General features: G+C 43.2%; 1 protein-coding gene across 2 annotated transcripts in view; it reads right to left on the bottom strand.

The window, feature by feature from the left end:
• Window positions 1-14,521, bottom strand: part of CNTN1 (contactin 1) — a 279,575-nt gene that overhangs the window by 112,636 nt on the left and 152,418 nt on the right. For both annotated transcript variants that reach the window (XM_077265109.1, XM_077265110.1), the window contains exon 4: window positions 385-511. In XM_077265109.1, coding sequence (XP_077121224.1) covers window positions 385-511 — 127 coding nt within the window. The remainder of the gene's footprint in view (window positions 1-384; window positions 512-14,521) is intronic.

The following is a 14,521-nucleotide window of genomic DNA, read 5'->3' as shown; positions in this document are numbered from 1 at the left end:
CTGATGGAACTGGAGAGAATCTGCAAGGAAGAATGGCAGAGGATCCCCAAATCCAGGTGTGAAAAACTTATTGCATCATTCCCAAGAAGACTCGTGGCTGTACTAGCTCAAAAAAGTGCTTCTACTCAATACTGAGCAAAAAAGGGTTTGAATACTTATGACCATATGATATTTCAGTTTTTCTTTTTTAATAAATTTGCAAAAATTACTATATTTCTGTTTTTTTTCAGTCAAGATGGGGCACAGAGCGTACATTAATAAGAAAAAATTAACTTTTTTGAATTTACCAAATGGCTGCAATGAAACAAAGACTGAAAAGTTTTAAGGGGTCTGAATACTTTTCGTACCCACTGTATATTTGCAATGTATTGTCTCTCTATTTACTTGTAGATGGGAGTGGGGTTAGCTCTGGCTCTGCAATTCATTGATATCTTCCCATCTGAAGATTCTTCTGGGTGAATAGTGTCGATAGGCTGCTCTTCAAAAACTGGTCCATATCGTTTTCCTTCTTCTGTAATACATAACACATGTACAGTACATATTTTATATAAGAATTAATAGGGTGGCAGACAAAATGTAGATTGGGGTAAAATAATCACCTCTAAAAACTGGGATAGGTTAACATACAGAGCATATCATAAAAGCATAATAATATACAGATTATACTGTAAATACACACAAGCTGTCCTAATGTGACTTTGCATCCTTATTTTACAGAATTTGTAGCAAGTTATGACTGAGTGCCAAACATTTTGGGGTAATTTAGGAAAGACCCTTGAATTCACCCTTCTGACCAAATGGTTAGAACTATTTATCTCGAAAGGACATATGGTTCAGAGGAGCCTATTCATTTAAAATACAGTCCTGTCTGCAGTCAGTAAGTTAAAGGGAATCTGTCACCAGGTTTTTGCTACCCCATCAGAGACTCTGATTCCAGCTATGTGTCACTTATTGAACTACTTGATATCATTTTGATAAAATTACTGTTGACTTGCTGCAGATCTACCAGTTATCTGAATATTATGCTTTGTGTAAACCCACCCACACCACTGATTGGTAGTTTTATGCCCATGTACTGTGTACACAGAAAGCTGCCAATCAGTGGTGGGGCGGGGTTATACAGAGCTCATGAATGTGGAGGACTACATGGCAGATGGTTTACTAGTCCTCTAGTGATAATCTCCTGCTGATAAAACTGTGATTTTATCAAAACTACACTAAGCAGCCAAGTAAGAGATACAAAACTCAAATCAGGTTCTGTGCCCCTACATTATGATGCTCTCAGATTAGGTGGCAAAAACCTAGTGACAAATTTGCTTTAAGGAGCTGAACAAACTGTTAAATAGTTTGAGATAAGATATGAAGTATAACCTGCATATTATTTATTCATGTCTTTGTTTATTCTTGCTTTTCAGTCAAGTGGGCTGACTCACTGATTTATTATCTTCCCAGTATAAGAATACCTGCAGAGATAGCTGTCAGTCACTGATTAGTACTGCCTACTGGACTCCTAAACCCAAATTAAAGAAGCACTCCCAGTAATATTTTTTCAGTAAATGTGAATATATATGTAGTGTAGTGTGAGTGTATTAATATACTCACCACTGCTCTCTCCGGGATCTAGTGCTGTTCTGCTCTTCTCAGTGACGTCACACTGCACTCTACATTACCAAGAAGTGGCTTTTACAATGCAAGTCCGTGGAGCATCAGAACTAGGCACTATAGGCTTACACTGTAAAGGAGACTTCCGGCTCATGCATAGATCATAAAGTGAGTTGGCTAGTCAGAATTGTGGTATCGTCATTAAGAGGAGCAGAACGGCGCTGGATCCCGGACATGGTGGTGATGGATGAGTATACTAGTACACTCACACTGCACCACAGAGACATATACAAACATTTGGGGTTGATATACAGCATTCTATAAAGCAGTATATCGGCCCCCAACACGACCTGTAAGAGAAGAAAAGTAACTTTTATTATACTCACCTGTGGGCTGTCCGCTCTGATTGGTGTCGCTCTTCTTGGTCCGGTGCCTCCCATCAATCATAAACTCGCCGTCCTCCTGCTTGCTTCATGTGGATGACACTTCCCTCTTTCATCCACACAATCTCCCCGACATCGTGTACTTCTCTGACCTGTTGAGGGCAGAACAAAATACTACAGTACGCAGGCGCTGGGAAAGGTCAGAGAGGCCCGGCGCAGGCGCACTGCAGTACTTTGTTCTGCCCTCAACAGGTTACAGAAGTACGCCTGTGCAGGAGTGCTATGCCGGGGAGTTTGTGTGGATGAATGAGGGACTGCCAGGACTCTGAACATTTTTTATTACCTTTTTGTGCATTACTGCCCATTTCCAAGATGGCGTATTTGGTCTCATGTGCACTGTGTCTTCCTGCTATAAAACTCCACCCCAGCCTTCAGTCTGTGCTAGAGTATTCTGCCTTGCATCCAGCTCCTGACCTCTGGTGACTCCCTGGCTATATACCTGCTCCTGTGAACCTGTGGGGTTATCCTGCTACTCTGCTCTGAGTTCCTGCTGCATACACCAGTTCCAGTAATCCTCCTTCATCTGCTGCTCGTGTTTACTTCCATCTGCATTTGCTGGACATGTAAGCTGTTGCTGCTCTGCAAGAACCTGAGACTATTACCCAGACCTCCCTGGTTGAGCTAAGATATTATTTGAACTGCCTTATAAGCATATCTATCTGTGTTTTGGACTAAGCAAGGACTTATTCGTGTCAAGTATCCTCAAGAATAATTGTGCTTCATAGACTTTCTGCGTGATTGCATTTTCCTCTGAAGTTTCCTATAGACTGCTGAGCTGCATTTGATATTTGCACCAAGTGTTGTGGACTTGAGTTTCTCTCTGCACCTGTTTGAATCACCGTGTGATAATATAGACTTTACCACTTATAAAACTGTGTCCTGTAGTTGTCTTGTTCCACGCAAAGAGTCTCCTGAGTTATCCCCTATAATTATTACAGGGACGTGTCATGCACGAGAACCAAGAAAGAGGACGGCGATTGTAAGAAGATGGGAGGCGCCGGACTAAGACCAGCAATACCCCTCGGACTGGACCGTCCCGGAGGTGAGTATAATGAAAGTTATTTTTCTTCTCTTATAGGTCGGGTTGGGGGCAGATATACAGCATTATAGAATGCTGTATGTCAGCCCCAAAAGGTGGTGGCCTTAGTTCATATCGGCCAAAATGGATGACAGGTTCCCTTTAATGAAAAAAAAAATTAATGGAACTGCATCTTTAAGCAAATATGTAAATTAATAAAATATAAGTTAGGTCAGGTGCTGACGAGCGTATTTTCAGGATATGCACCTGACCTCATACTGAATATTTTTCCACCAAACCATACATCAACCTGCCCAGCTTTTCCTGCGCTTTATCATGCCCCCTGCAGATTGGACACCATTTTCAATTATTCCTTCTGAAAACCTTGAAGAGAATGCAATATGAGAAGAGGTCAAAGCAATCTGATGCTTTTAATAATGTTTGTGCACAGATTAACAGAGCTACTGTACTTGCAGAATCCAGAGACATCGCTAATCCTACTCATCAATCGGGCAGACAACCTTTTGATAGAGTCGGTGGAAGGTTTAAAGAATGTCAAGTAAGATCTCTAATGGTACTCAGACTATTTTGACACAGAAGCTGGGATCTCATTGATTGGATGTAGACATTTTTTGTACTGATGTAGCACGATAAGCATCGAGAATCACTGAGAATGGGATTTTGAGCATCCCTATCGCTATAAATGTTGCTCTATGTGAGGGCAGCAATATACAACTACAGGTCCAAATCCCTAAGAGCTAAAACACTACCCAAACATTTGCAGTCCGGTTACTAGGAACGCTACACCTATAGATTGATTTTGGTTTATTCTTCAGTAAAAGATTTTGTCACCTATGGTTACAAAGATTCTGCTTTCATAATAAAATAACAAACTGGTCTTCGTAATGAAATTGCTATTGGGTGCGTATGTCTTTTAACTGAAGACACAAAACACTTTAACAATATATGTCATTGCCCATCCAGTCAAATGGTGCAAACCACAAAGGAACCCCGAGGAGCGCTTATGAGTTATGCACCGATTTTACCTATCACATGACTGAGCCGCTACAGTAGCATGGCTTTAGTTAGGACATGAGGTTACTTTTTCTGCTTTATTTAACACAAGGGCGGATAAATCATTAGTCCAACCTGTGTGGGTGCACAGGGGCCCAAAAGTTAAGGGGGCTAATTTCCACCTCAAAAGCAGGTGAATTGTGCATTATGGTTATCTATTGGACTGCAGGGCCCATATATTGTTTTTGCACAGGGGCCCTCTTATGTCTGTTTCAACCATTAGTGCAACATAACATTTTGCCTAGTGATTTGCGTGTGGTATGGAAAAAATATCAGTACATTGCTTTTACAAAGTATTTGCAAATATTTTACTTATTTAAAGCCTGGTTAAAGAAGTTAGTTCATTTTAATCAATAGCTCTTGGAATAATAATAATTTCCACAATTGGATATGTACATAAAATGTTCCTGGGCTGAGATAATCTTCTAAATGTGCCCCTGCTGTGTACTGTGTAATGGCTGTGTCTGACCGTACAGGAACATGGTCTGATCATACCACAGCTCCTGGGCAAGGGAGGAGAGTAGGAGAGTATACAGACAGGACAGCAGGGGATTGCAGATAATTCTTTGAGGTAGCACATTAACCCCTTCACGACATGCCCCGTACTAGTACTGCGCATGTCGTGTCTCCTCCTTTGATGTGGGCTCCGGCGAAGTCGCGACATGTCAGCTGTTTTGTACAGCTGACATGTGCGCACAATAGCGGCGGGTGAAATCGCAATTCACCTGCCGCTATTAACCTGTTAAATGGCTCTGTCAAATGCTGACAGCGGTATTTAACTACCGCTTCCGGCCGCGTGGCCGGAATGAGCGCATCGCCGACCCCCGTCACATGATCGGGGGTCGGCGATGCGTCAGGATGGTAACCATAGAGGTCCTTGAGACCTCTATGGTTACTGATGCCGGCCTGCTGTGAGCGCCACCTTGTGGTCGGCGCTCATAGCAAGCCTGCATTTCAGCTACATAGCAGTGATCTGATGATCGCTGCTATGTAGCTGAGCCGATCGAGTGGTGCCAGCTTCTAACCTCCCATGGAGGCTATTGAAGCATGGCAAAAGTAAAAAAAAAAAAAAGGTTTTAAAAATATGAAAAAAATAAAAAAAAATAAAAGTTTAAATCACCCCCCTTAAGCCCCATCCAAAATAAAACAATAAAAAAAAAATCAAACCTACACATATTTGGTATCGCCGCATTCAGAATCGCCCGATCTATCAATAAAAAAAAGCATTAACCTGATCGCTAAACGGTGTAGCAAGAAAAAAAATTGAAACGCCAGAATTACGTTGTTTTGGGTGCTGCGACATTGAATTAAAATGCAATAACGGGCGATCAAAAGGACGTATCTGCACAAAAGTGGTATCATTAAAAATGCCAGATCGGCACGCAAAAAATAAGCCCTCACCCAACCCCAGATCTTGAAAAATGGAGACGCTACGGGTAACGGAATATGGCACTTTTTTTTAGCAAAGTTTTGAATTTTTTTTCACCACTTAGATAAAAAATAACCTAGACATGTTAGGTGTCTATGAACTCGTAATGACCTGGAGAATCATAACATCAGGTCAGTTTTAGCATTTACTGAATCTAGCAAAAAAGCCAAACAAAAAACCAGTGTGGGATTGCACTTTTTTTGCAATTTCAAGACACTTGGAGTTTTTTCCCGTTTTCTAGTACAACACATGGTAAAACCAATGGAGTCGTTCAAAAGTACAACTCGTCCCGCAAAAAATAAGCCCTCACATCACCGTACTGACGTAAAAATAAAAAAGTTATGGCTTTGGGAAGGAGGGGAGCGAAAAACGAAAACGCGAAAAAGGGCAGCGGCGTGAACTTTGTTCATGGGAAAACCCCTTTGGCTGCTGATGGATAAGTTTTCAACAAGGTTCGTATTGGTTCAATTGTTCTCACCCAGACAATCAGCAATCCATCTTTGTGATATGCAAATCTTATCTCCAGTGACATAATCTCACTCAACTTGAACAAGCGTATTCTGTCATTAGTCCTGTGACATGCTGAGGTTATTTCAAAACTACAGTGATAAGCGTGGTATGTGAACTGATCGTAGTCGAGTACATTGACATGCTGCATGACACTATGTAGAAGGTTATTGCTGCTTGAAGGGAAACATCTGTCACAGCTCGCCATATCACAAACACATTGCAATTGCCTTCAACTGTAACTGACCTTTAGAATACGGCTGTCCTTTTTTTACTGCAGGCAAAGAAGTACATTCACACAGTGTTATATTAAAAGGATGGCTACGATGTCACTGTATAAGCCACACTCCGGGATTACTTAGAATTAGACAACAAAATTGTATCCCGCAAAACTAAGCTGGACACAAAGTCTTGGGTAAGGATCCATGTAGTAGTCTATTTAACTTTGACTGGAAATTCATTTAGAGGGATTGTCGGCTTTTGGCCCTTTTCCAGAAAGCGCATGTTTTAGTGTTTTTCTGCAGTGCTAGTAAAGGATGATTGAAGTATTGCACAATAGCCATATAAATCAATGGGCTGTCCATGTAATATAATGTTGTGCTGAGTCTTCCAGAGAGAATCTCTTTGTAGATGCTCTCAGCTCTTACTATTAATTTCCACAATTAGGAATTCCCTTTGATTAGATGGGAATTCTACAATGAGGCACATTAAAGGGAACCAGTTACATTGAACTGTTGATAAAGAACCATAGAATGGTAGAATTGGAAGGGACCTCCAGGGTCATCGTGTCCAACCCCCTGCTCAAATCAGCACAGGATTCACTAAACCATCTCAGACAGATGTCTGTCCAGCCTCTGTTTGAAGGCTTCCATTGAAGGAGAACTTACCACCTCACGTGACAGCCTGTTCTACTTATTGATAACCCTCACAGTTTTTTCTAATATCTAATCTGTATCTTCTCCCTTTCAGTTTCATTCCATTGCTTCTCGTGTTTCCATGTGTAAATGAGAATAAGGATGATCCCTCTACACTGTGACATCCCTTCAGATATTTGTGGACAGCTATTAAATCTCCTCTTAACATTCTTTTCTGCAAGCTAACCATTCCCAGATCCTTAAATATTTCCTCGTGTGACCGACAGTCCTCTCGGCATGCATTCCTATGCAAAGAAGACTGTGAGTCTTTAAGTCACACCATCCATTCAACTTCTAATTCCAGAGCAAGTTAAAAGTTACACAAAATTGATGACAATGGGTTACAATAATTATATTAACCTAACCAGATCCTATAGTTCTATAACATGATAGAATTATAATACAATCCCAATTCCACAAAATTTGGGATGACGTTTAATACAAGAATGCAATGATATGGAAATGTCTTATAGCCATATTTTGACAACAGAACATAGAGCACATAGCACAAATGAAAGTTAGAATTTTTTTCCATTTTATTTGCGATTGAATGCAGCAACACATCTAAAAAAAAGTTGAAAAGGGTTAAAGAGAATCTGTCACCCTATCTGTCATCTACAGCATTATTTAATGTCACCTGAAAGAGAAGAAAAATAGGTTATATTATACTCACCCAGGGGTGATACTGGTACGAAACGGTCTGATGGGCGTCATTGTCCAGGTCCGGCGCCTCCCATCTTTTTACGATGTCGTCTTCTTCTTTTCTTCCTGCCGGGGCTCCTGCGCAGGCGAACTTTGTCTGCCCTATCGAGGGCAGAGCAAAATACTGCAGTGCGCAGGTGCCGGGAAAGGTCAGAGCGGCCCAGCGCCTGCGCACTCCAGTACTTTGCTCTGCTCTGAAAAGGGCCAATCAAGTATGCCTGCGCAGGGGCTACGGCAGGAAGCAAAGACGAGGACGTCATCGTATGAAGATGGGAGGCGCTGGACCCGGACCGCGACGCCCACTGGACCGGACCGCAGCGGGACCGCCCCTGGGTGAGTATAATATAACCCGTTTTTCTTCTCTTTCAGATGACATCAGGGGCTTATCTACAGCATTCCAGAATGCTGTAGATAATCCCATGATGCTGGTGGCCTTAGTTTATAGGCCATTTTTGGGGTGACAAATTCCCTTTAACAAAAGGCTGAAAATGTAAGGGACTGTACTCGAGATCAGTATTCGTAGCAGATTTCTCTGGATTGTTGTTAGCAAAAATGCTGCATTAAAAATGTGCGCTTTGATGTATTTTTTTTTATTCATATCAATGGGTGAAAAATGCTGCAAAAAACACTGAAAGAATTGACATGTTGCAGATTGGAAGCAGTTTCAAAACTGCAAGGAAAAAATAAGCAGCATGGGCATGAAATTTCAGACATTTCAGTCACTTTCCTAGTAAAGGAAAATGTTGTTTTTTTCTTGGGAAAAATTTGGTAAAAGCACATGTGAACATCTCCTAACTTGTACTAATGGAAAACAGCTGAAGGGCCAGTTTTCAACTAAGGCTGGAGTCACACTAAATGTGTGCCGAAAGTCGCACGAGTGTAATGCAAGTGTCACGTGTTTTTCATGCGAGTACAATCCGATTTTTAGCACCTAGCATCCGATTTATATCCTAATGCAGTTCGATTGTTATCCGATTGCAATGCGATTTACACATAGTTTTCAAAGGAAATATTCTTCAAAACACAGATATAGATTTACATAGATAGATAAACAGACAGGTATAGATGAAAAACCGGCAATTCAGCAGCCGTCTAGAGTAAAATCATGGCAGGACCCGACAGGATAGAATAGATGGATGTATACAGTATATACATATAGAATATATTGATATACAGATATTCGAGACAGATACAATTAGTACAGTGCGTGTACAGCTTACTGTACATTAATTTAATTATTAAAAGATTACTTTTCTGAAAAAAGGGCTTCCGTGTAATTTTCTTAACCAGCAGAGGGAAAGCTGACGGCTGGGGGCAAATGTTTATAGACTGGGAAAGGGGGTAATACCCATGAAGCTTCCCAGGCTGTTAATATCAGTACACAACTGCATACTGGCCTTTACTGGCTATTAAAATGGGGGACCCCCAAAATATATGACATAGGGTCTCCCTATAATTAATAACCAGCAAAGGCTAGGCAGACAGCTGTGAGCTGATATTAATAGCCTAGAAAATCACCATGGATACTGGTTCACCCCCCCTCCAGGCAAAAAAAATCAGCTCTCAGCCACCCCACAAAAGGCGCATCTATAAGATGTGCCAATTCTGGCACTTAGCCTTGTTCTTCCCACTTTCCCTGATGCGGTGGCAAGTGGGGTAATGGTTGGGGGGATTGATGTCACATATGTCAGGTGAATTAAAGCCCAGAGGTTAGTAATGGAGACCCATCTACAAGACGCTCTCATTACTAAGCCAATATAAGCCAATTGTATATAAACACACACACACAGAATAAAGGCCTTTAATTGAAAGAATGACAGACTCCTTTAATAAATCTTAATTAAATCATGCTTACTGCAACGCCAATTCCAGTGATGCCATTGTCCCCTGAAAGAGAATTAAAATAACAAACAACAATGTTCCTTACCTGTCTGCAGACCACAGTAACTGAACCACAATATCGGGTGATGTATAAATTATAATCCCTATCTTAAGCTTCATGTCATATACACTATGAGGAATATAGGGTTTTGAAATTGAATGTTTCCCTGGGTCTATTTCTTTGCTGTTATTTGAGATAGTCTTGTTTTATATTTATATATATATACCGGATTGCCATATTTGTATGCTTGTGGACTCAATATATGAAAACGGAATCTTTGTGGGTAAGGAGATCATTGGCCCTTTAAATATAGAGGCAGGATCTTTCTATACCCAACTGTGAGCAAAGGACTTGGCAATTAATCAGTTACTTTCTGAATACACCCATACATACAGTACATAAGGCTCCAATTGGGCCTGGGTGTAATAGATAGTAAATGCTATTTGAGTCCCTGTATATATATGGGTAGTGATAGGTGGCTTGGGACACAAAAGGTGAAAAATCAGAGCAGCTAATTGGGTTATTTGCCTTGATTTCACGTTCGGGTATCTATCCTCAAAGAGTACTGGAGCTGTCAATTTGCAGGAGTATCACTTTATTTACTCTGGTCAGCTAAGTGAGCAATCTGTGAAACAGTATAAAAAAAATGGTTTGTTGGCACGTTTGCACTTTATTTATCTAGGGTTTGATTTTTTCAGCACAAAATGCTTTTTAACTAATACTTATTAAAAGTTATATTTTATGTTTCCAAGCCGCTACTTGCTACTCAGCTATTAAAGAGCAATGAATATTCATCACTACCCTTCACGCACATAGCCCCAGTGTGGAAAGCAGTGAGTATTCTGGCAGTTGTCCTAGGCTTATAAGCAGCACACGACATCCCTGCCATGCACTGCTTACAAGCATAGATCATCTGCTGGCATCGGAACAATACACTGAGAGGGAGCACAGGAAGGTAAGTAAAACAGTTTGTCTGTTTTTTTATGTTTTTCTGATGGGTGCCATGCATACCAATATGGGGATGGGGCCAAAGATACCAGGATAAGGATGGGGCCATGCATACCAGGACGGAGATGGGGGCCTTGTATACCAGGATAGGGACGAGGGGGGCCATGCCTACCAGGCTAGGGATAAGGGGGACATTCCTACCAGGATAGGGATGAGGAGGCCATGCATACCAGGAGAGGGATGAGAGGGCCATGCATACCAGGATAGGGAAGAGGGGGCTGTGCATACCAGGATGGGGATGAGGGGGACATGCATACCAGTGTAGGGATGAGAGGGTCATGCATATCATGATATAGATCAGGGGGCCATGCATGCCAGGATAGGGATGAGGGGGACATGCATACCAGTGTAGGAATGAGAGGGTCATGCATATCATGATATAGATGAGGGGGCCATGCATACCAGGATAGGGTTGAGGGGCCATGTGTTAGGTGTCGAGTTCCCGCCTATGCACAGGGGGAATCTCGAACCACCTCCGCAGCGGTCTCCCATTCTTCTCCAGCCGCAGTGGAGCCTGCACAGTGGAGACGTCGGTCTCAGCGTCTGGCTCAAGCTGATACTGGGCGACTGGTTAGTACTGTTCTTCCAGGCTCTACCTTTGTAGCCAGTACTGTCAGCAGCGAGCACCTGCACGGTGGACCCCGAGTTGCGATCGCACCTAATAATACATATATATATATATATATATATATACTCGGTGCGTTCCGCCAACCCTATCATAATACTAGCGCCAGGGTCTGGCTAGTAAATGGTGGATAAACAGCAATCCTCGCGGTACATCCAACAGCTGGAGGGTAGGTTGGCGGCTCTCGAGCGCACAACCTCAGCTGTGGATGTTACCGCGGTTTCTGTTCAGGCTGCTAGCGTGGCTGCAGCAACCTTGTCCATAGCCACCCCTGTTCCGACTCTATCTCACCTCCTGCTGCAAGAAAAATGTCTGGTGATAGTAAATCTTGTAGGGGTTTCGTGAGCCAGTGCTCTATTCATCTCTATGCCGCTGTGGGAGCGTGGCGATCATGTGGTGCAGAGTGCTCCGCTGTTCTTGAGCACTCTGAAACAGGTCTTTTTAGGGCCTCGAGTCACCCATGATATGGCACTCCAACTATTGGCATTGACTCAGGGCTCATCCTTGGTCAGCCATTTTGATGTTTGCAGAGTCTTCGACCTCTTACGAACTAACTCCCTCTACGCCAAGTTGGAGAAATGTGTGTTTGAGCAGGAGTCCTTACCTTTCCTGGGCTATATCATCTCTGCCCAGGGATTGGCTATGGATCCGGCCAAACTACAGGCTGTGATGGACTGGCAAGAACCCCATTCTCTTAAAGCGGTGCAGCGCTTTATGGGGTTCATTAACTATTATCGCCAGTTCATCCCTCATTTCTCAACTTTGGAAGCTCTCTTGGTAGCCCTCACAAAGAAAGGGAGCAAATCCCAAATTGTGGTCTGAGGAGGTCTCCAGGACCTTCACTTCGATTAAATCTCATTTTGCTAGCGCTCCCATCCTACATCGCCCCGATGTAGATAAGCCATTTATAATGGAGGTGGATGCCTCATCCGTTGGTGTTGGACCAGTCCTCTTCCAAAAGGATGCTCAAGGTCGGAAACATCCTTGCTTCTTCTTTTCCAAAACCTTCACACCAGCGGAGAGGAATTATTCCATTGGTGACAGGGAGTTGCTAGCAATGAAGTTGGCCTTCTCAGAGTGGAGACAACTCTTGGAGGGGGCTCACTTTCCCTTCCAAGTATTCACAGACCACAAGAATTTGGTTTATTTACAGACCGCCCAGCGGCTAAATTGTCGCCAGGCCAGATGGTCCTTGTTCTTCTCTCGGTTCCATTTCACCCTCCATTTTCTTTCCGGGGAGAAGAACATTCGCGCCGACGCTCTCTCTTGCTCCGTTGTATCATCTGAGGAGGAGGAAGAGGAGCCTCGGCTTATTGTCCCTTCCGAGAGCCTGAGAACTGTGGGCCTGCTCAGCAGAGACGTCGGTCCCAGCATCTGGCTCAGGCTGATACTGGGCGACTGGTTACTATTGTTCTTCCAGGCTCTGCCTTTGTAGCCAGTACTGGTCAGTGGTGAGCAGACGTCTCTGGGACTAAGTCCTGCTTTTCCCCTTCCGAGCATGCCCACGGTAAGACCTCTCATTGGAAGTCGGGGGTCACATGCTCAGATACTGCAGCAGCTCCAATTGGTCCTCTAGGAAGGTCTTGAAGTTGCTCAGGTGCTGTAGCAGCTCCCATTGGTCCTCTAGGAAGGTCCTGAAGTTGCTGCAGCTATAAAAAGTTTGCATGGCCGCACGGCCATGCGCTAGTATCAAACCAATGTCTATGAGCTCAGCGCCAGTGTGGTCATGTCTGGATGCGGTTAGGGTTTGGATGAAATAAGCCCCTAGAATACTGGCACCTCCGGTGAGGAGTTTGTATGAGTGTATTCAGGGCCTTGGCTGAAATAAGCCGCTAGATTACCGGCACCTCCGGTGAGGAGTTGTTTGCCTGCTTTCTCTGACTGCATGACCACAGTTTGCTCTGGTTGGTAGCTGTGTACCTCTGTGAGGTTAACAGGGCACAACATCTTGTTCCTAGTGACTCTGTGGAGTTAACAGAGTTCGCTTATACTGCTATATAGCGCCGCCATTTGCCAGCAGCAGGTTCCTCTCCTGCACAGTGGACCCCGGGTTGCGAACGCACCTAATAATACATATATATATATATATATATATATATATATATATATATATATATACTCGGTGCATTCCGCCAACCCTAACACCATGCATACCAGGATAGCATATATTAATACAGAATTGACGACATTTTTGCTTCAATTCTTTTCTAATTTCCTCCTCTAAAACCTGTGTGCGTCTTATGGTCTGGTGCGTTTTATAGTCACAAAAATACGGTACTTAACTGGGATGCAGCAGTTCTCTGGTGCTGACTGAAGAAATAAATAAATAAGTGATGTGCCGGGTTGCTCGAGCATGCTCGTTACTCAATCCAGTATCACGGGTGATTGAGCGCCATGCTCAAGTTCCCGTTCCACATGTTTCGTAGATGTTAGACAGCCAATAAACATGTGGGGATTGCCTGTCATAAAAAGTAATGCCATCGCCATGTTGGCTACTAGTATTACGGTGATTTGCTGGCCACATTGCGTCATCGGGTCTTATAGAAGACCCGGTGGCACAATGCTCCTTTCAATTTTTACTATCACTGACCAGGCACCGAAAGGTGGGCATGGGGACCAATGAATATTCATTTTTTATTTACATCTATAAAACTGGGCAGTGCACAGATCTCACTTTTATAATGCTGACAGAAGAAAAAAATAAATGTAAAAACATGATGTGGGGTCCCCTTCATTTTTAATAACCAGCTAAGGGAAAGTAGACAGCTATGAGCTGGCATTTTTAGACTGAGGAGGGCCAGATAACCAAAGATAACGGGGGGTCTCACCCAATTTTGATAACCAGGCAAAGGCAAAGCAGACAGCTGTGAGATGATATTAAAGGGACCCTGTCACCCCCAAAATGGAAGTTGAGCTAAGCCCACCGGCATCAGGGGCTTATCTACAGCATTCTGGAATGCTGTAGATAAGCCCCCGATGTAACCTGAAAGATGAGAAAAAGAGGTTAGATTATACTCACCCAGGGGCGGTCCCGCTGCGGTGGGAGTTGCGGTCCGGTCTGGGGCCTCCCATCTTCTTACGATCACGTCCTCTTCTTGTCTTCACGCCGCAGCTGTGGTGACCTTACTGGCGTCACCACTCATCACAGCCGCCAGGTCTCGTGGAGTGCAGAGTGAGATCTGGCAATGACTGTTGTAGCAACCTATTGAGCTTAATTCTTTGAACAAAGCTCCATACATTTTGGAGGACAGAATCAAGACTCGTTATGGGACCTCCATGTTAACTACCGCGAACCAACGTATTTTTTTATCCTAATA

The sequence above is a fragment of the Ranitomeya variabilis genome, chromosome 5 (assembly GCF_051348905.1).
Source record: "Ranitomeya variabilis isolate aRanVar5 chromosome 5, aRanVar5.hap1, whole genome shotgun sequence".
Lineage (NCBI taxonomy): Eukaryota > Metazoa > Chordata > Amphibia > Anura > Dendrobatidae > Ranitomeya > Ranitomeya variabilis.
Note: the sequence above shows the minus strand (reverse complement) of the source record. Positions and strands in the feature narration are given on the sequence as shown.